Here is a 22,766-nt window from a genome sequence, read left to right on the forward strand (position 1 = left end):
TCCTGCAGACAAATTGCTCAGCCATTACGCACCAGAACTGCTTGCTCACAGGCCAAGCCTGCACCCACCAGGAGACACTGGCCCCCAAATGAGTACGGCAGCCGAGGAGGACATTACAGGAGACTCTGTAAAATGCTTGCTTCTTTCTTAGTGTCATTTCATCTGCAAAATTACACATTTATTTTAGGTGGGATGCAGGATTACAATTACATCTGGGGACAATGCTTTGAAATAACATTGGAATTATCTTGTTGTAAATATCCACCGAAAGACAAACTTTCATCCTTCTGGCATGACAATAAAGCTGCTTTGATCGAATATATTAAGCAAGTTCATCTAGGTAAGTCAATTCTGCTAAATTTTAGTCCATCAGACTTTGGTTCTACCATGCAGAATAAATTGCTAAAAAGACAAGTAATAGAACATGACTTGTGAATCTCACTTTTCCTTGACAGAATAGATCTTCATGCAGTGTAGTAATTGCTGGGGAGCGATCTCTCGGTCCATGCTCTTGCAAAGTTCATTTTTAAAAGATCAAAAGAGTTTATTCTGGAAAAAAAGAGACAATGTTATAGGAAACATTACTATTCTAGGATGCTCTGTTTCAGTAGCGCCACTGTCTTAATGTTACTGCATCCAAAGAAGGGTACAGGCCAGTGGTAACATTTCTTGGGGCCCAGTGGAAGTGAACGGGAGCAGTTTGTGTATGTGTGCATTGCATGAAGCAACAGTGCCCCCCGTGGTTTGCAAAGGGCAGCACTTACAAGCAGTGCGAGACTGTTTCATGCACTAGTGGCAGTAGATAAACAACAGTGCCTCGGTCCGGCTGATTCTGTTGTTACTTCTACATCCCATAGATATGGGTTCTGTCAAGTTCTGTTATTTTAAAACTAGACTTTGCATTTGGATATTGTCCTTTGGGATTCTGTATCTCACTGCCCCTTAACCAACTTCACTCTACAAACAACACACTTGATACTTAACACTTTCTTTTTTAAGGGCCAGGAACAGCCACGAGCTCTACACAAGAGCAATCCCAGTCTGCGGATATGGCTAGACCCTGGCACCCGCCATGATCCTCCCACTTGTGCATTCTTGCGATTCTGTGCAAGCCTACAGCAAACGTGCACAGGAATAAACCACAGCACAGAGAGAAAGCTCAGGCGTTCTGGGTTAAAATATAGGCGTTTTGTTTCAACCCGCTGAGCAAAGACTTTTGGTTCATTCTTTCTTCTTACAATTGCAGTGCATGAAATCAAGTGGAGTTGAGTGGTTCCCTCCCCCTCCTTTTTATCCTCACAGCAACCCTGTGAGTTAGCTTAAGCTGAGAGTGAGTGACTGGCCCAAAGTCAACCAGGGAGTTTCATGGCCAAGTAGAGACTACAACCCAGATCTCCTGGGTCGCAGACCAACACTCTTCACTCCTGTCACACACTGGATCTCCACGGAAATGTTCTGGGAGTGAGTGGGCAGGGTTGTTCTTGGGGTTTTCTCCATCTTTCAGCCTGTGTCCATTACTCTACTTGGACTAAATGGAGATGAATATACTTCTCCAGTAAAGTTTTATGAATCAGCCAAACAGTTCTTGTGGACAAAGTGCACATTATGCTTTAGCAGATGTTTCTAACATTCACCCCAGCAGGACTTTTCATCCCAAGGCTTCCATTCCCTTCTGAACAACATACAGCATGCCAGAGTAGGCACCCCACACACACAGGCCAGAATCACCAGTAAGGCAGATGCACACACACATCCCAACAGAAACCTTCTTTGGCCCATCCAAGAGGTTTTTTCTAAGCTGAAGTGCAGCATGAGCGTTGTTTCTTGCATGGGATCACAGTATGCAGGAGGAGGCAGTTTTGGGTTTGGGTTAGCAAGCTCTGTCCGAAAGCTTGGTGCTTCCCTAGTCAAGAGCAACAGTGGGGGCACAGGGTTATTACTAGATTGTGGTTAGCTATGCCAAAGGAAGCCCCACCTGCGCTGCTACACATCCTTAGCAGAAAGTAATGGTTTTCCAGTCATATCCTGAAGAACAAAGAAAATACTTTCTATCTCTGCTTTAACTTCCTTTTTGCCCACAGGTGTAAAAGGTCGTGTTTTGGATAAGAATGGGCAACCTATCCCTGATGCAATAGTGGAGGTTACAGGAAGGAGGCATGTATGTCCTTACAAAACCAATAGAGATGGAGAATACTACCTTCTTCTCCTGCCTGGAGTCTACACACTTAATGTAAGTTTTCTTGTTCAGCCCAATGAGCTGCTGTTCAGGGAAACATACCAGGATTTATAGAAGCCACTTCAACAGTCCATGGGCTATTCTGGGTCCAGCTCCAAATTCAGACAACCCACCTTCCTGTGGGTAGGGAGAGCCCCATGGCAAGTATGGTAAAACAAACAACAAACAAACAGGCCAGCAAGAGTACCAGTGGTTCCCCCAAAGTGCACAGGTAGCACTAGGAGGCAGCTGGCACAGGCTTTCCCCCTCCCCACTGCAAGGTGTTTCAGGTCTTAAACATTTTTTGTGTGTGGGGAGATCCTTGCTTGGAGAGATCTCTGTCTCCCCTTTAAACACGTTTTTCCAGAGATTCCAGTAGCACCAGCCTCTACCTTCCCAGCACAAAATTATGGACATTTAAGAAAACAAAAAAATTCAGTCCCATTCCCTAACAGCTCAGGTTTGAAGCCTTGGCTGGACCAATTCATGCTCCAAATCTACTCGCCTCCACCGTTGGTTCTTTTGATGGTTCACAGAAGGGCAAGTGGTCCAGAGAAACTAAAGGTGCAAGAGATTTTTGCTGAGAAGGAGCTGCTTGCTGAGATTGATGCCCCCTTTGAAGCACAAACATCGCTTCATTTTATGCTCTGCCCACTGGACGTTTGGCCCTTTGTCCAGAGCCAGGAAAGTGCAAATGTGCATTCCTCTGTCAAAAGATGGGCTACCTTTAAAAACAGGGCTTGGGTGGACCAAGGTAAGATTGGACTGTACATGATGCCTTTCATTGCATTATGAAGTAAGTTACATAAATACAGGCTGAACCTGGAAGGCCCTTATTCTCACAGCACATTCAGGGGTAGGTTAAAATGCCTCTGTGCTGGGGAGAAGTCACCACACATCACAATTTCAGTACTTAATACATCAGTGATGCTTCATGGTCATGCCAGTTTAAAATACCGCAGTGGGTTCCATCCCTTCTTTGGGTTCAAGCTGCCATTTTACTTTGTTGGAATAAAGGCAAGGATTTTGCCTATGGCAATAGGCACAATTTCACAAAGCATGCCACGAGAATATTTCTGTGTTGGAATTTCCAAGATCAAAAGGACAAGCTAAATAAAGTCAGTGTTAGTATTTCTCTGCTTTTAAAATGCAAAATCATTTCTTGTCCCACAACCTGCTTTTGTCAACCATCTCCGTAACAGGAATTTCCCTTAATGTTATACATGCATGTACATGTACATGCATGTCATTAGTCCTTCCAAAGATGTAGTGACAACTTGTAGCATAGCATCAGTTCAGATCTGTGCTGTGCTAAGACATCAGCGCTTGACATATAGTTTGGTACTGGAGCATGCATGCAGGCCAAAGGTCTGTAGCCTATCAGTGCAGCAGGGCTTGAAATACCTTTGTTGTTGTCAATCTGTGTGAATCAAAGGTAGAAGATAGCTTCATATATTGTGTCCACTGTGCATCTAAAAGTAGTGAGAGTCCAACTATTGACAAATTATACATATGTTCTCCTACTGGCCTTTAGGCAACAGTCCCTGGCTCTATGTCGCTGCTACAGAAAATTGATGTACCAAATGGCACAGAAAACTTCAGTGCACAGAAGTATGACTTTGTTTTCTCCAGTGTACCTACCAGAACTAAGTCATCTTCATGCCCTAGAAAGCCACTTTATTCTCCAGAATACCACGAAAATACATCAACCACACTGAAATCTATGAACTACTTGGTTTTAATTAATCTCTCATATGTTGTGTTGAGATAATGTAATTCTGGGAAGCTGATGATCAAAATTTGTCTACGCTAGACTGTTAGTCTTTAAAATGGGCTAGATTTTATTCCCTAGCAATAAATATTGATGGTTTCAATGCAATGCTCTATACCCTGCATCACTTTTTGAGGGGAAGGGAAAGTGAATATGTATGTGTATACTCCGGACTAGTAACTTTACATTTCTGAGACACCCATAACCCTCAAGATTCAAGAGGATTATGGGCATCCTATCATGGGCAGAGGGAGCACACAAGGAAGGATCACCTGTTTTTTCTATCCTGCAAATGACATAGACTGGCGATTACAGCCATCTAAATATGTTGCCCCAGCTCACAAGGATGAAAGACTGAACTGCTGTCAGGAAGTAGTGTAACTTCATTCATCCCTTTCCTGACATCCAGAAATACCTACAAACCTCCAGCATCAAGTCCTCCAATCCTAGAACTGCAGCCAGTGTAGGGAAAAGAGCCACATGGGAGTCCACCCCAAATTTGGAGTCCCAGCTCCAGCCTCAGAATGTGTGGCACTCCAACCTCTTCTGTGGCCATAATTGCAGGGCCCAGAAGCCACAGGACCATGCCCTAAATCTTTCAGAGGAACGCAGCCACCAATGCATCTGGACCAAGCGGTATTGCCCGCTGGTGTCTGTCAGTTGCATCATGTGTGCACTGAGGTGCAGAGATCGCAAGGTCCTTGTCAAAAGACCTTAAGGCTATCTATCTTCAGCACAGGATAATACTGCTAATAGTGGCTTTCAGGAGTCAAAGAAATGGAACAAGACAGACCTATGACAAGCAAGCACTTTTTCGTCTTGTCTGCGTCTTTTCTCTGCAGTGAAAATCAAATAAAACTAATCTCAGCATAAACATACTTGGTTAAGCTTTAATTATGGCTCTCCATCTGCTGCTGCCCTTGTGAAAATTTGCTGATGTGCACCCTGTGAACTGGTCTCTCTTTGCTCAGGAATTCCATACAATTCATTGGTAATATACAATAATTAGATTTTTACATTTAAACAGTTTAAATTGTCCACCACATGTGATACCATTCACACTCCAAACACAAGAACCAAAATCTAATGAAATCTAACAAAACCTACAAAAGCGTAATATGGAATACCTTCTGCAGCCTCTACTCCACATGCACCGCATCGCCTCTTTTGACTTTCCAAACACAGCATGTGACTAGGGACTCCCAACAACATACTGCTACAGTCTTCAAGTTGTTCAGAAGGAGAGTTTTAACAAAGAAAACGCTTTGTAGTTCTGATTCTAATATAGGGGGCCAGGGGAGAACTAGAGCCAGAGAAGATGAACCATCAACTCATAAATTTAGTGAAAAGTGGCAATTATTCTTCTATTTATACATTAAATATTGTACAGTATTGCATCTGTATAGGATCTAGTATTTATGAATTGCTCATTCTGGTTGTGTTAAATAAAAATTTACAACATTTTTTTTGCCATTCCTTATTATCCTGGCAAGTGTAGAATGCTGAATTTTACTAACACTGGGACCAAGAATATGCATTAAAAACTGCATTCTAATAAAAACAATTTTTCACATATTTGAGGACAAAACTTGACAAGCAAATCACTCCAATGTATAACTTCAACACAGAATAGCAGATATGGTGGGTATCCATCAATAACTCCTTTAGGCATATCAAAGGACTTTCCACACCATGCCTTATTCCCCACCATCCAGAGAACAGTTCATTATGAGAACACCTCTAAATGCCAGGTTTCAGGCATGAGCTTCCAACAAAGGGCCAGTGCTACTTTAACGCTAGGCATCCCAAGAGATTGGAAACAAAGCATGAGTTGCTCCCTGCTCAGCCCCTAATCTTTCCCCTCTTAATTCTCCTAACCATGGTTAAGCCATCAGCATCAGCTTCCATGGTTTGCTCATCACTTTCAAATGCTCATGCTGGCCAAACACCCCAGTGAACTGCAATGAGTGGAAAAAATGCTCAGGAAAGGGGAGGAGGATCACTCAAAATCCCATGACCTGCCCCCGATCTTTCCTTCCTATAAAAGTGCCTTAGTATAATATCTATAGTTGCTAAAGAGAGTAACTGCACACACAGTGTGCTACACAGCCGTTTGAATTGGAGCAGCTTTCATTAAGAGCATGCCATAGTCATCTCTAGCTTAAAATGTGATGGAAAAGATACCATTGCAGCTGTTTTTAAATGCTGCTATTCTAATTTCTGAATCCCTCATAAATACAAGCAGCTTTGCATTTCAATTTTTAACTCAGTTGATCTCAGGAATAAGAATTGCTATAAAATCTCACCACAAACATTAAGCTCACTCCTTTCAAGTCATTATATTCAGATATTCCTAGCTGTCTGGGTTAACTATACAAATACAACCAAAAAGGATTTTGAAAACATTATGATTAAGCCATCAACTATAGTGCAATGTTTTCATTAAAAGATCTTTTTTTTTTGGGAAAATCACATTTCAACAAACATTTGAAGTATTTTATTTGTGTCAGTCTATAGAAATCCTTAGAACAGTTCTGCTTGCACTGTAGCTAGCAAAAATAAGTTAGTAAGATCATCTCAATTGGTTGTCTGCAGACTGGACAGGGCTTGTTCCGCTTCTTTAGTTTTTTTGCACATGTGAAACATGACATGAGGTGTCCTGTCCTTCCATGTACTATGCAACCATTTTTAGGCCGGGTTTGGCATATAACACAGGGCTCAACACTGGAGATGGGTACATTGGATTCTGTGCTCTCTTCTTTGTCTTCAGGCTCGTCCTTCTCCGATTCTCTATATTCTTCTAGGCTGCTGCACAACATACTGCCAGATGTGGATGGCTGAGAATACACCCCACTTTCTTGAGATTCAGAACATTGTTCTGTGTCTACTGATTTATCTTCATTTATTTTCCCTTTCTTACAGTCAGGAACATCAAAGCCTTCCTCAGGATCTAGTGGCTTGGTGTTTTCAAGTATGTTCTTTTTTGACTCCTCTGTCTTCTTATCAGGTAGCCAGTCCTCCCGAAGAGCCCAGCATCTGGGGCAATGGCGGGGAAGGGGCGGATTCATTTCATTGCAGTTTGAGCATGTCCAGTAATCCTTTTGTGAATAAGATGTGAAATAGTTAGCATTCGTGAAACCAGGTTAAGAAAAAGCAAAGGCCAGGAATTATGCCTTTGCATGGAAAGCAAGTATTTCAGTCTGTAAGAAAGCCATTACTATATCCATAGTATTTGGGATGGGCTGGGGAAGGGGATAGAATGCACAGGTTGGTTAGGAGAGAAGGCAGTTCTCTCAGTCATCATAGTCATGCAGGTGTCTGCTGGCCATGGGGACTTTATGGATCCCAATGATGGTTGAGAGTACTGCAAGCAGTGTGTGTTCCCTTCCATCTGGCATATAGAAACATACTTGCACTAGTAGGTTGTTGGAGCCACTGGCAAAATGCTCAGGTTCTGAAACTGGCTGAGCTGAGGAAAATAGGTTTTGGCAGGCAAGATGCAGTATGATGGAAGATGGGAAGGTGCTTGCATATCAGGCATGAATAAAATGGCTGCAGGATTTTGACAGATAAAAGTGTGTTGTTACCCCTTATAATCCAATCCAGAGTTGAACCCTAGAACTGAAAATAGATTCTTTGGCTGGTCTCTCAGTTCTGCTGTAGAGTACTGATATGCACAGAGAAAACCATTTAGAGGTGATGGAAAAAATGAAGGCAGGCTTCATTGTAGAGATTTGAGTCAAGAGAAACCATTCGATAGGATTTCAAACCCGGAGAGGTCTTTATTCAGTGTGGACTCTAATGAACTCTGCAGCCAGACATACTCATTATTTCTGTATAGCCTAGGTTCTTTTCTCATTTGATAGCTGTTTGGGGGAAGAGGATAGCTCTGTGATCCTCCACTGCCCTGCTCATTGCATGAACGTAACAGCAAGGGTGTTGTTATTCTGGGAATGATGCTCATTCCTCATTTCATGGTCAGCTTCTTATGGATTGGCAGATGTACTTCTGCCCACCAACCCCAAGAACACACCCTTTCCTTGCTGTATGCATCTTTATTATCCTATTGATGCTACAACTGCTTGACAAATAGTACTATCAGTTACTGGATCACTGTGTACTTTCCCCCAGTTTTAGTGTCAAATGTAATTCATGGTTTAGTGTTTATCTGACTTCCTTGAGGGAAACTATGAGGCAGTAATTGGGTCCTAGGCAATGCCTGCTCACAGAATGCAGTTCTTGAACACTTCAGTTAGAGAACAGTGAGTAGCCTCTCCCTATAGCCCAACATATACTTTTTTTACTATCTTTGCTGCTTTTAAATCTGTCACTTTTAATTTTTTGAATAGTCCCAGAATAGTTTCCCAGAATAGTCCACACACTAGGTCCTACAATTTGTTCCAAGCCAGGAATGTACTTACAGCTAGTGAAATTTCAGGATCATCATCAAATGAATCCATATCACTGTCTTCAGTCTGATATATAGTGACTTGGTATATCTGATGAAAAAAAAAATTACTTCCAGCGAACTTAAAACTGATACAAAATGGAAATGGTAAGAACTCTAGAAGCAAAAGGCAAAACAGCTCGTTCCTTCATTTTGCTTTGAAGCATTATGTCCGTTCTATCTTTACCATCACCTGACTCATTAACGGCCTCATTGTAGATCCTCCCAGTTAGATATTGTGTTGGATCAATTGGAGTTTCAGCCAAATAGAATGACAACATTGCCTGTACTGGTAAGGAATGTATGCTCTAATGGAAGAGGTGTTTTTGATTTCTCCTGCTTCCAAACTTTTTTTTTGGGGGGGGAGGAGGGGGGACAAAGACGATTGTAAGGACTGCAGGAAATAGCAGCTCTAGAAGACAGACATGAAGCTGAATATTGCATTCAGTTCAGTCTCCACCACTTTCCTATGTTTGACCTTTTATTAGATAAACTGCATGTGTTTCCAAACCTCCCGTAGGATGATATCAAGTATGGAAAACAGATATACCGGAAACTGAGAATCACTCTTATTTCAAGGAGAGACCACAGACCAACAGTAGAGGATGCTGTATTTTAAAAATGCCAGGTTCAAGTCCTGGTTTCTCCAGCTAAAAGTGTATCATGGGGAAGCTCTCACAGTTTTCCCTTGTTGCTGCCAGTCATACTATGACTCAATTCAGTTTCGTACATTCACAGGTGGAATTCTAAACGTGCCACTCTAGGTAACACTTTCCCCATTGACATTCCAACTAGCTTTATTTATTTAAAGCATAAATCCCATGGTTTAAATACACATACCTCATCATCCTCATCTGTAAGCTCTAGTCCTTCTTCATTAGGGCCATAGTCTTCTGAATAGACAGATTCAACTTCAAACTCAACACTGAATTGATCCGAAACTGAATCATCATCTAACCAGTCTGAATTTTCACTTAATGAACTGGCATTATGATCCTGAAAGAAGCAAAGAGGCAATATGTGACACTGCTGTTCTGAATTGCTTTATTTTTTATTTCATTGTGACATCAAGGGCTTTATTCATGCATGCATGCACGCACATATTTATATGCTTCCTATAACTGCCAAAAGGCCTTCCCAGGCAGCTTAGAACCACATATTAAATATATTAAAACATATTAAACATGTATGTAAATAGCAACATGTTAATACCTATTAAAACAATTCAAAAATTAAAACATCAACATAATAATATAAAACGGCAACCCACATTCACAGGGCTAAGTGTTAATTTTTTTTAAAGGTATGTCTTCACCTGGCACCGAAAAGAAAACAAAGATAGCACCAGGTGAATTTCCCTAGGGAGGGAACTCCAAAGATGGGGAGCAGCAGAAAAGGCCCCTCTCTTATTTGGTACCCCTCCCACAGAAGGGCCTCCTGTGCTGATCTTAGGGGGCAGGTAGGTACCTTGAATTGGGTCCGGGACACAACTGGTAGCCAATGTAGTTCTTTCAGAACTGGCGTTATAGGGGCTGCTCTAGGAGTGCCAATCAGCAACTGAATGGCCCAATTTTGTACCAGTTGCAATTGCCAGACCATCTTCAAGGGCAGCCCCATGCAGAGCATATTAAAATAATCTGTTTTGCAAGTCCATAAAGAGAAAGTGATTTCTGTAAAATACATTACTACAAACACACAGAGAAATGTATTGCCTGATACAACCCCAAATACAATCAGAAATAAAGCCAGGGACAAAATTGTTATAGTATACTTCTGTGAAGCTAATTTCATTTTCCAACCAAAGCAGGAATTTTCTTACATTGAGGGAGGGAGGGAGGGATCTGAATATTAGCTCAAATAGCATCAGATTCTAGAATGCAGAAATATCTATTGCCACATGGGAGCAGCTTTGCTGCAGTGGCAACCTCTTGCAGCACAGGCAACTCATGCTGAAGGAGTGGACAAGAGAGTGGAGGAGCTGGAAGGAAGCTTGCCCTTACACCTGAAGTGATGAAATGCATATTACACCAATGGGAGATATATAAAAAGACACAAGAAAAGGATAGGTGCAGTTCTTAAAATACTGAGGACACAGTGGTGAAAGAAAGGCACAGCCTTTAATTCTCCTTATCATCTTAAAAAAAGCAAGAGCTTTCTTTTTCACATTAGAAAAGAGAGAAATCATTTTACAAACAGTTCCAAAATTGCATGTCCATGGAGCTATGAGCAGGCTGAGGGAGACATAAATTGGGTTTCAGCATCCGTTAAGTCATGGCATGAGCCAAGAGATGTGGGAACAGGTTGTTCTGCCACATGACATGGATGAAGGTCAACCCCAGATGAGAGGTCAGATAAGCAAGTCACGTGCACCTTCAGCTCACAATATGCTTTTTAACAGTTTTCTCACTTAGAATTTGTTCTGAAGCTGCTCCAGCCTTCTTCCCTTTGCCTCTTGATGCCTCAGCTGTACAGACTAAAAAGCCCATCTACCACTGCCTGCAGAGGGGGAAGAGCAGGGAGGCACCATTCCTCGTGCTCTGCAGGGGCTTATGGCATCCCCATTAAGATTGCAACCCAAGAAATGTTCTATTTCTTATTTATTACATTTATATACCACCCTACAGCCCATGGACTCCCTGGGCAGTTTACAAATAACAGACCTCCCCAACCCGATTACTAGTTCCAACATGTCTTTGTCATTGCAGTTCAACACATCTAGAATGCACCAGGTTGGGGATGCTCAGCCAAGACAAGCATTTGACACTTTTAAAAGAAAGCTATTCACAGATTTGCTACTTCAGAATAAAAAGTTGGATGTGAGACTGTTCTATTAGTTTTGGAGGGGGAAAGAAAAATACACAAAGAAAACAAGAAGTCACAGAGAGGACTAGACTGGATTCCCTTTTTTCTGAACTGCCACATTTTGTTTACATAGAAACATTCTGTGCAGCTAGCCCTTACTTGTTTTAACACACAATGAGCTTTTTGTTTAGGGCAACTATAAGGTATGGAAGAGATTTCTAGAAAATTACTTCCCGCACAGTATCTCTACTTACTGGACTTGATGGAGAATCTGCAGAAGTGCTGCTGTTGCTTCGATCGCTATATAAACCGCTTACTACACACCATGAAAGACTTTCATCAAATGTAAGAGAAATGCTATCTGATTTGTGCCGTTTTCTCTGTCTTTCATCATTCATGTCTTCTGAAGCACCTTCTGCAGAATGTCACACAAAAATACATTGCTCAAACGTTTTGTAATCCCTGATTTTATCTTGGGCCTTTATGTTCAGTCTCCCCTCCCTTTCTGTCATGGAATTCCTAAGCTTCAAAAGTAACAGGTGACACCAAGGGTTTTTCCCCCCAGCTGTGATGACCATTAGATTTTCATCCCCTATTTATTGGACAGCAAATCACCAGATAGTTCCCAAATGTAACTGAACGGCAAACCTCACAAAGGAGCAAGTGGCAACCAAAAGTATAAATGAAGCTAATTTACAGTGTAACCCTATACAAGGCTACTTAGCAGGCTCACATTTCAATGGGGCATACTGCCAGGTGAATGGGCACACCACTGAAACCTTATGTATCTGGGAAATCTTCCTTTTAAAAGAAGGGAGGTATGTTTGGAAAGAATTTATTTATTTATTTATGTGAGCTGTCCCGAGGCTATAAGCGGTGGGATGGCATACAAAAATTCTAAATAAATAAATAAAATAATAAATTTAAGAAGTCAGAAAGGGTTTCCAGTCAAGCCTTCAATAAGCAAGCAGAAGTATAACAATGATAACTTTACAGCAGTCCACATGTCACAATATTTATTTTATATTTAAACAACTGGCCTAAATGATTAGTTAAAATCCTCTTTAATGCAATTCAGGTTTTTTTTTTTCTTCAATAAGCCAAATTCAGCAGCGCAAAGTGATTCCTGGATATTATACTGTAAATTTCTATTCATCCTATCTGAAGCTGAATAAAGAAATAAAGTGAAGTTGCTTGTATCCCGATTAGCTAAAATGCTGATAACATATCATAGTCAATGGATCACTGTAAATTGCAACTGTGAATCTGAAGAACCAATGTAATACAGAACAAATCATGTTGATCTGGACACCAGAATCAGGGCTCCTTATCCCCAGCACTGCTATTTTATTTACTTCTGAGGTGTGGCAATAATTTATTTATTTATTTAAAACATTTCTATGCCACCCCCATCGCAACAAAGCCTCGGGTCGGCTCACAATGTAATTAAAAACATATAAATAACACTAAATACAATAAAGATTAAAAAGCCCAGTAACATCTTGGCTAAAAATTTAAAATTCTATAAATACATAATAAATTAACAATTAAAATAAGTTTTAAATAAAAAGGTCTTAGCCTGGCGCTGAAAAACAAATAACGACGGCGCCAGGCAGACCTTCTCTGGGGAGCGCATTCCATAGGTGGGGTGCCACCGCAGAGAAAGCCCTCCTCTGGGTACTCACCCTCCTAATCTTATTCACAGAGGGTTCCCAGAGAAGGGCATCTGTTGCCAATCTCAAGGGGCGGGAGGGCATATATGGACACAAGCGTTCCTTTAGATAACCAGGTCCCAAGCCGGGAGAAATGCAAACCTCCTTTACAATGCTTTTGTGACAAATAATTAACACTACACACTACAAAAAGACTGTAGGATTTAAAAATAACAAGATAGAAAGAACTGACACACCCCACAAATACCAAGTGCTGGTGTGAAAAGATCATAAGTGGCCAAGTAGATTTCTGTTTTGAAAAGTATTATTTATAAGATGAGACAGAATCTTTAATGAAGTTGAGGAATTTTTGAGGCACAGCACTTCTTTATAAAGGGTGAAAAACTATAATAAGTAATCAGGTGCTATGAGGAGGGTGCCATGCAGTCAAAAGAGGTGGAGAAATGAGACTAGAAGGGCTGCTGTGTAAATCTTTCTGAAGTTTGCATAATAAAAGCGCTGTAAGTACTGACGCTTGTGCAACAGAAGTTTCACTAACCGGTTTCGCTGTGTGCTCTCCTCCTAGAATTTGCTCCATTTGATTCTTGCACCAATTCCTGTTTAAGAATATTAAAGAAAAAAGTAAAACTCTACACGGGGATTATTGTTATTGTTCCAGATGTAACACTTGAAAAGAGTAGAAATATAAGATATACCATATAATTAAAATTACCTTTAGAGAATTTCCATTGTCTAGTTGGCATCTGGACTGATTCACAGATGTGTTAACATTATTAGAGTCTTCGAAAGAAATACATGTTGGGAGTCAGAGAGGGATGGAGGGTGGCTCAAATATATATTTAAGAATTGTAGTTCTGTAAATATGAATTTCTCAAAAATCCTAATTAAGTAATAAATGTTTAGGCAATTCAACAGCTGAAACAATGTATTAACCTATATAAGAAGATTGATCAAACATATACTTGTTACCCTGTATGGATTAGAACTTCAGAATCTATTCCCTATTCATAATGCAAAAATTGTAGAGAACTTATGTTCAGAGCATCTGGGATGGAAAGGAATGTGGCTATCAGGTGTGCCACACTTGTGCATGTGTGACTCAAATGACATTTATACAGTATCAGACAGACACATTCTGGAAACTTGTATCTATCCAGACACTGGGGATGTATGCGACTTCAATTCTTGCTATTTTTTTTAGAAGCGGAATCTTACTTCTCTCAACCCCATACTCGGATAAATCAGATTTCAAAACACTACCTATTCTCAATACACAGATGTAGCACATAGCTACTTAGAATTTCCTAGCAAACAGGTATCCCAACCGTAATTTGCTTTATGTAGGTTTGCACTGAAAGGGGCATGGGCCACCTCATAATTCAAACAGATGCAAATGTCCTACCGATAAGCTAGAAATGAAGCAGGAAATTGCACCATCTCAAGCTGGTGATGGCCACATTTGCCTGTCATGCTAAACCACAGTGTAGCACGATGTGCGTAAGCAGGAACAAGCCTGAATAAGAGTTCAACTTGCACATTCCTGTAACCCTCTCTCCACACCATCAGGAGTTGGAAATGTTTGTTTTAGTTTGGTACTTGGCTCAATAAGCTATGGTTAATTCAGATAAGCCAGATTCAAGCTCTGCACTCAGAAAGTGACTTATTCTAAACTACCCATAATTAATACTAACCACAGTTATCAGTCTGGATGCAGGATAAAGCTAGCAATGGCAACTAGCCAGAATTTGGCTGCATATTACTTCTAGTAGCAGCAGCATGCCTCTGGATGCCAGTTGCTGAAGAAACTAGCAGGAGGATGTTACTGCATTCGTGTCTGATTGTAAGCTTCCCATAAGCATTTAGCTGGCCTCTCTAAGGCTTTGGTCTGATGTTGCATAGCTCTTACATTCTTTACTAAAAGTTTGTCTACCCATGTGTGCAGGAAGAGAGGTGGAAGTGCAAGACTTGCTTATGCACATCATACTACAGCTTAATACTGTCTGAACCAGCTCACTGTTTTAAGCCCTTACTCCTGTACATTTTATATGCCTACTGGCAACAACTGGAGAGCTAGATTCACAACATATTCATCTAAGGTATCCCCTGTTTGCACTAGAATGTTAGCTACCCAAAAATAACACATTCTTATTGTAAAAAATTAGAAAATACTACATCTCTCTCCCGATCAATGATAAACAATATGTACGTCATTATAGACTTACCTTGCTGACTGACTGTGATCAGGTTTTTGGAAATCATCAAATATAACTGCCTTTTAAAAGAAAAAATATTCTTATGTTTTAAGGATATCAGACATTCATATTTATTATAAACTATTACTAAACAAAATAGACAATGCTAAAAGCTAATAGGATGCCTTCAGATTTGTAAAAATGGAAAATGGGATTAGTATCAGGTTGTTCTTCCAATGAACCTGCTCCTGTTACTATTAACAGTACAATTTCACAAAAAAGACAAAACTTTTGTTGTTTCTTGCCAGAAAAGTCCTTACCTAGTTATTTCAGGGTATTAAAAGCACATGTTTTTTTTTTCAATTGGCCTCTAATGGGCTTTTCTTCCTCCATATGCTTTTAACCTTTTGATAGGCTGTACAGATAGTTCTTACTCTTTATAGTTTCCAGTCCTAAATCATTAACATAGGCCAAAGTAACCATTTCATGCCAACTATTAAGGGTCATGCTCTACTTAAATTTAGTCCCAGTGGTAAAGCTGGAGTAACTAGAAACCCCATCCTGATTCAGCATACAAGATGCTCCTAGGATGCTGCCAAAGGAAGGATATGCACCTTCCAAAGGATCTTGGGTAAATCACAACAGGGTTGTTTTGCTCGAGACAAGGCTGAGGAGCACCATATCAATGAATAGAAAAAGCTTTAAGGACACAATCCTACTGAGATGAGTGTGAGCCTCCAATCTGGATGCAGAGTAGGATAAATGCTGAAGGCAATCTTTGGAGAAAATTCTCCCTGCTCTGCATTTTACTAGACAGACATTTTCAGCCATCTAGCAAATGAGGAAGGGAACAAGACTGGAGTGGCTACAAGCCCTCATATCCTGTTGTCTTGGTCTCTACTTCTACCACCCCTAAAGACCTCTTTACCCCCTCTCTAAGGGTGCTTTTCATACTTTAGAGACCAGCTGGTACGGTTCCTTCAGAAGTGGGTGTGAGGGAGAAGGGGAATGGATTACAGCCCCACACTACCAGAAAGCTGAACTATTCTCATTGTAGTCGTAATCATATAAACAGACCCGCACAGAGCATCAAATTACACTATTTCCAAAAGAAAATTGTAGCCTTTTTGCTTGCAGACATTAGCTGTATCACCTATAATGTATAACTACTGAAGTCACCATTGCTGAAACAAAAAGATTATAGTTAACTTCAGTAAAAACACTCAAGTAAGTTTACTACCATATGCACACATCTGTCATGTATCAACATGCCAAATGCCAACAAAGCTGCCAACTCTCATGTAACTCAGCATTAATACTGCGTTACAAGAATATTTTACCTGTGTTCTTTTACTGAAAAGCTCTGCACTCCAAAAAGATCACCCAGAAGATCATTTGCACAGTGGACAATATGCTGCTGCTTTTCATCATACAGATGTTTAGACATAATATACTGCCCAATATAGAAGAGTATCTGTAACAAAGATTACAGGATCAACATAGAATTTTTTAATTTATTGCATGATAGCTCACAACACCCTTGTGTTTTATACTGAAAACCAGTTTCCAATATACCATTATGTCCTGGCAGGACCAAAAAACTAGATTATATAGATAAAGAGCCAGAGGAACTGCAAATAGCATATAGATAGGTACTTCAACCTCCCAAGGTTTCTTGCAGTTTAAGTGTAGCATCTACGCACTCACACATATTTTTATAATGATGATAATTCTGCTGGTTTTTAAGATTCCTAGAATAATTATTTGCATTTACACTTCTGCAACACTTTACTTAAGTTCTATACACCTATTTTGAAGTTATGAAACCTTACTGAAGGATGAAACAAAGCACTGAAAATTGAAAAGCTAGGAAAACATCCTGTCCTTGCATACAATTACAGCAAAGGTGTATTCACAACCCACTTCTCATGACAAGGAAGACAACTGTTGTTTTAATGGAATCAAGGTTTGGTTCAGTACATGGAAAATAAACTTCAAGTGGTACATATTGACTCCTCCCCGTATTTACTTGAATAATTGTGACCTACCTCCTTCATGGTAAAAGTATCTTTTTGTGCACCGACAAACTTTAAAAGTTTTAACAGCAATGGCTTAGGTTTAACCTGCAAATAGAAGTAAAGACTGTTAATTGTAATTGCATAAGCAATAAACATTTCAGAAACTAAGGATCCAGTCCAGCAGGTTTTTAACATGTCTAAACTCAACTACAAAAATAACAATGACAAATGCTTCATATTAATATTTTTTAAAGAGCACAGATATGCTCTCAAAAGTTAAAGCCTTAATATCAGAAAGGGAAAAGGCAATTCTACAACTAAAGGATTAGGGTGTATTTACACAATCTTTCCTTACCACCTTGATTAAATTCCTGCCCAGGTGGCAAAGAAATGGTTATTAATTTATTTAATTTAAAAATTTTATACTCCCTTTTTCACTAAGATGGTCTCCAAATGTCTTTTATTATCTTAAAAGTAAAATCAGCAATGTACCAGAGTTTAAAAATTCACATAACATAAAACTGAGAAAACACCATAACCAATATAACAGAATCATATGCAGGAACAATATCAAACACCTATCAAACTAGACTTTCATGAACAGAAGCTATCTTTTAATTAGCCAACTAACTGAAGAAATACAGTGTTGCAATTTCATTGGCTTTACTCTGAACAGCATTCCACATGGTGGATGCCACTACTAAAAAGGCCCTGAATGCTCTCTCTAGGTTTATATATGCTACACATTCTTTCAATATGCACACAGTTACAGTTTATGCACTGTCTTCCAACCCAGGTAAAGAATAGAGCAAATTGTTCCTTTATGCAAACAAATGTAAGCGCTAGGGCAAACTTATAACCAGCCCAGGGGTGGGGTGGAATCTTAAGTCAATGCAGGCCTGCCAAATACTAAAAATTAAGTATTTTTGTTCTAAATATAGAAAGTGACAAGTGGTGACAAATCACACTAGTATATCTACAAACTCTACCAATAACACTGGAATACAAGATAAGTAGGGGAAATTGAGTTAAAGACTACCTTCATTATCTTTCTTTAGAGATTTCTATAAGGAAAACAGACTTTCTGCCTATAGGCCACAGGTGGGCGCACCAGTTCCTAGCCCACCTGGACAAGATCCTCAACATCCCCTGTGCCCATACTTCATGCCTGAAGAAACACAGAAAGTATAAAACTCTAAGTAGTCTGCACCTTCTCTGACAGGATATGCAGTCTATGGGCACAGATTAGGATGTCAATTATCCAGTTTGCATTCCAGCTCCACTTTCCCCTTGTACAGTTCAGGGTTATCTATTTCCCTTTTTAGCTTCATAAGATGGGGGGCTTACCCAAGATCAGGCAGCACACACTTCACACGTTTAAAAGACATTTCAACGGGGGGGGGGGGTGTCTCCATGCGATTAACGATGCAATCCACACTGCATGCCTACTCAAGCATAACCACCCTTTAAGTCAATGGAGTTTACTCCCAGGTATATAAGCGTTAGAGTGCAACTTAAGTTTCTATGGGTCTTTAGGCTGATAATCTGTCTAAATGATCTTACAGAACACGTTGGAGACTGGCAGTCCTCCTATTCCAACAGCCATTCGCGGTCTCGTATCAGAAAGGTAATATAATTTAACATATCTAGAGCTGTGAGCAATGTCTCTGCGAGCCTAGAAAACTAGCTGTGAGCAATGTCTCTGCGAGCCTAGAAAACGAAGATTTTTTTTAAGGTAGTCCAGCAGTTCCCCATATACTAACCAACGCTTCTTGATCTGTACGGCTGATGCCAGAAGTGCCCGCAGCCGGCTGGTCAGTAACAGAAGCCATTTTGGTATTGCACATTTGCCCTGTTGGGAAGGAAGAAAAGCAAATTCAATACGAAAAAGCGTGTGCGAGTTTTAGAGCGGGGCTGCTGCGTGCGGCAGAGTCCCTGTCCTGATACAGAGCTCGCCGGGCAGCAAGGTGGCCTCCCCGCTTCCTCACCCAAGATAGCCGTAGTTCTGGACACAGCGAACCGAAAACGATCTGCCGCGCTTAAGCCAGGATCGAGTATAAATAGCGTCGCCCGTGCACGGGCAAGTCTGGACGTAACTCCTCCATTAACTTCGGCCTAACATGCCCGAACATGATCCGCGGAGACGCGGTAACCGACGCTGAGTCAACAACGAGGCGCCACGCTGGGAGGGACCAGGGAAGACGGAGGTCGGCCTCCTGCCCCTTCGCCGCCTGTTCCCGAAAGGCTGGGAAAGAGGCTCTCGGCATCCTGCAGCTCGGAGCCCCACGCCCTATTTTTTTTTTTTTTTCCCGCCCGCCGTGTGTCATCCGCACGCACCTCGTTTTAGGAACAGGACGCCTCTTCCGAACGGCCGCGACCGGATTTCAGGCCAAGCGCCGCCATTTCGGGCGCGCCACGCCGAGGCTGGCGCTAGGCCTCTCCCGTCCCTTCCGGGCCTCTTTGGCGCCCCCAGCCGTGCGGCTCCCGGAGCCCCGTCTGCAGCCGGCTTCCCTGCAGCGTGTCTCTCGGCAGGTCTTCAATCGCCCTCTCAGTGAGGAGGAGCGGGAGGAGGAGCGCTTTTGCTGCCAGGACTCGGCGCTTTTTCCGTATGCGTTTAGTTGACTTTTAAAGCTTCTGTTTAATCCAATCCTTCGCGTGTTTACTCAGGAGAAAGCCCCACTGGCCTCACTCCCAAGTGCTTATGTGTACCATGGAACAGTGGTGGTGAATGCTTTGGCCCTTCAGATTTTGTTAAGACTACATCGCCCATTAGCCCTAGGCAGCGTAGTCAATAGCGAGTGATGGGAATTGCATTCCGATGTGTGGAGGGTCATCACGTTTCCTCTCTCAGGAAGTATATAGGGCACTGTTCTCTAATTAGCTTATTAAAGAACTTATTTAATACTACGGCTGGATGTGTGTTAAGGGAGAGCTTGTACATTGGACTAACTCCTAACTGGCAATGTGTCAGTTCTCCCCTTACCCCTTCCTAAATGAGAAATGGACCTGTCAAAGCAACGTTTGCCAACTTGGTTCCCCGTGGAATATGGGCTTAAGTTTCTATCAGCCTATTCGGTAGCCGAGAATGCTGGGACTTGTAGTCTAAAGTGTCTCCAGGATCTCAGATTGTGGCTGCCACAACAAAGGTTGAATGGATTAAGATGAGGGACAAAGGGGATGGGGCTCAGGGCAGCCTAAAGTAGCATAGTGAGAACAAGTTTCCTGATCAGATCAGGATGCCCCATCTTAAGAGTTTAACACTTGTCCATTTAAGGCTTTTGCAGCCACAGGAACTTTGCTCATTTAGTCCCGACACCAGCCATTAAGTTGGGTGTGGTGGAACATGAATTAAGTTTCATGGAAACCATTTCCCATGGTATTTTATGGCTGGATTGGGAAAAACAGAGCGGGGGGGGGGAGATCTTCCTCTGCCAACCTGGCAGAACCTTGGGAGTTTGTTGTGCTGCTCCTCCCACAGGTGCTAGACAAGCAGCAAAATTGCACATGACGCCTACAATATATTGGTTGATCTTATGATAGACCTACAGGTCATGACATTGTGAGTTTTTGCAGAATATTTTGTATAAGTGTGCCCTTGTTGCATTGATCAGTTGATCAAGCTGTCAGATAGTCTATGAAATTATCTCATTCCCTTTTAAGGCTATCAGCGGCTGCTGGTCTTGATGGCCAAGATGGTATATCTTGGAATGCCAGCTGCTGTGGAACAGAATGAAAGGTCTCTTGTGCTCATAACTTGCTTGTACACTTCCTACAAGAATCGTGTTGGCTGCTATGGAAAATAGTATACTGGAGCAATACAACAGTGGAACCAGCTGCCTAGAGGTGGTGGGTACTCCCACACTGGAGACATTCAAAAAGAACCTGGACAGCCCTCTGAGTGGGATGGTGTAATGTAGTGTCCTGCAACAGCAGGGGGTTGGACTCAATGGCCTTCATGGCCCCTTCTAACTATTCTATGATTAGATAGGATTTTGGTTCTATGTTCTTATGAGGTTGATCTTTGCCTGGGCTTGCCCTCTACTGAACAGCAGCAGCATGGTAATGATGACCATTTCACTGAGGAATTTATAGTCACTCTTCAATGGATTGTACACACAACCAGTTAAACTCAAAATCCAAGAGCACACACATAAAATACATGACATATAAATGAATGGTTGGCATGTGTTGAAAGAAAGCTGATTTGTCCAAAGTGCTATTGGGCAAGAGGTGGGGAAGGTGCTCTTTGGCCCAGAAATGCTGGAAGAAAACAGTTCATCCCAATTCAGGGGATGAGCCAGTTGTGTAGTGGTTAAGAGTTTGGGACTGGGACTCAGACGATCTGGGTTCTAGTCCCCGCTCAGCCATGGAGCCAACTGGGTGACTTTGGGCCAGTCACAGACTCTCAGCCCAACCTACCTCACAGGGTTGTTGTTGTGGGGATAAGATGGAGGAGGAGAATGATGTAAGCTGTCTTGAGCCCTTTGTAGGAAAAAGGCAGGATATAAATTGAAATAATAAATTCCTTTGCTCCCATGAAAACATTCCTAGATAATACACTAGAAGTTTAAAATGTTGTCCCATAAATTTAATTAATTTGACTTCAGGATTCTAAGGAACAAGATAGTAAAATATTTATTGTATTGTGTGTAGTTGCAGACAAAATTCCCCCTTTAACAAATGGATAAAGTGATTATTATGGATTCTAAGGCTTTTGACCAATCAAATTATAATTGATTAAACTGAGCCCTCATTATTAGTTTTGTACTGGATTGTAAAGGATGCAATCATATACACTTGGAGTAAGCCTCACACTGGGAGTTGATTTTGAATAAACAAGTATAGGTTTGCACTGTAATTGTGCTACAATCAATGAAACTAAGAAACAAGTAGTATACTTCAAAGGGTAAAGGATGTTGATGTTCAGCAAAAACTGATCCCCCAGGATAGTGCTCTCAAAAGCAGGCTGTAGTTCACTTGCAAGGGGGCACTTTATGCATCATATGCAGCTATTATATCAAAGGTAGCATTAGTTGTGCATACGCACGCACACATGTGGTGCGATAGCAAAGACAGAAGAAATAATAGCTTGTTATTTGTAGCTGCTTAGAAAAAAAGATTTAAAACCTCTTCATGACTAATTTGCCATGAAATCCCTCAGAAATCATGTGGTGATGACTCGCATGCTTCTGCTTTTCATTTTTCAACTGGCAAATATTCTGTTGTTACCAGTATATTATATGGTTGGCTTGGACAGTTATAAAGAACACATTCTTCAAAGAGTAAATCCTTTCTGCAGGTATTTTATCAGTGGACCAAATATTATCATGTTTGATTTTTGTGTCCTGTTGTCTGTGAACTATAGACCATTTCACTTTCACACTTTTAAATAATTACATACACTTACAAATGATTACATGTATGATTACAAACACTTTGGCCTTTCCTTCTTCCTCCCCTTATATTTCATTATTCTGTAGGTCTTTCTCTCTGCACTTTTCATTCTTTTTGACTTGCTAAGTCATGAAATAAGCCTTGCTAAGTTGCTTCACTTGGAACAAGGAACTAAAGAAAATCATCCCAATAGAGAGAAGTACAATTCCATTAGATGGACATGTTCTACCATCAGCATCTTCCGTTTAATAATA

The 22,766-nt window shown here is 41.1% G+C and overlaps 2 protein-coding genes across 3 annotated transcripts in view; one reads left to right on the forward strand and one right to left on the reverse strand.

Moving 5' to 3' along the window:
• CPM (carboxypeptidase M) overlaps window positions 1-3,986 on the forward strand; it is a 29,918-nt gene extending 25,932 nt beyond the window's left edge. The window contains exons 6-8 of the mRNA XM_044449874.1: window positions 188-340; window positions 2,082-2,230; window positions 3,750-3,986. Of these exons, the coding sequence (XP_044305809.1) occupies window positions 188-340; window positions 2,082-2,230; window positions 3,750-3,986 (539 nt within the window). The remainder of the gene's footprint in view (window positions 1-187; window positions 341-2,081; window positions 2,231-3,749) is intronic.
• An 876-nt stretch (window positions 3,987-4,862) lies between these two features.
• On the reverse strand, window positions 4,863-19,641 carry MDM2 (MDM2 proto-oncogene). 2 transcript variants are annotated; one of them, XM_044449871.1, is made up of 11 exons: window positions 19,456-19,641; window positions 18,882-18,970; window positions 17,149-17,223; window positions 16,441-16,574; window positions 15,131-15,180; window positions 13,621-13,688; window positions 13,447-13,504; window positions 11,490-11,650; window positions 9,274-9,429; window positions 8,408-8,485; window positions 4,863-7,084 (listed from the first exon to the last, which is right to left on the reverse strand). In XM_044449871.1, the coding sequence occupies exons 2-11, from the start codon at window positions 18,963-18,965 to the stop codon at window positions 6,536-6,538; spliced, it is 1,413 nt and encodes a 470-aa protein (XP_044305806.1). In that variant the 5' UTR covers window positions 18,966-18,970; window positions 19,456-19,641; the 3' UTR covers window positions 4,863-6,535. The 2 variants fall into 2 exon arrangements, with proteins under 2 accessions (XP_044305806.1, XP_044305807.1); XM_044449872.1 differs by lacking the exon at window positions 19,456-19,641 and adding an exon at window positions 19,107-19,351.
• Window positions 19,642-22,766: the final 3,125 nt, after the last annotated feature.

Source organism: Varanus komodoensis, unplaced genomic scaffold (assembly GCF_004798865.1).
Source record: "Varanus komodoensis strain SLA01 unplaced genomic scaffold, ASM479886v1 scaffold61, whole genome shotgun sequence".
NCBI lineage: Eukaryota > Metazoa > Chordata > Lepidosauria > Squamata > Varanidae > Varanus > Varanus komodoensis.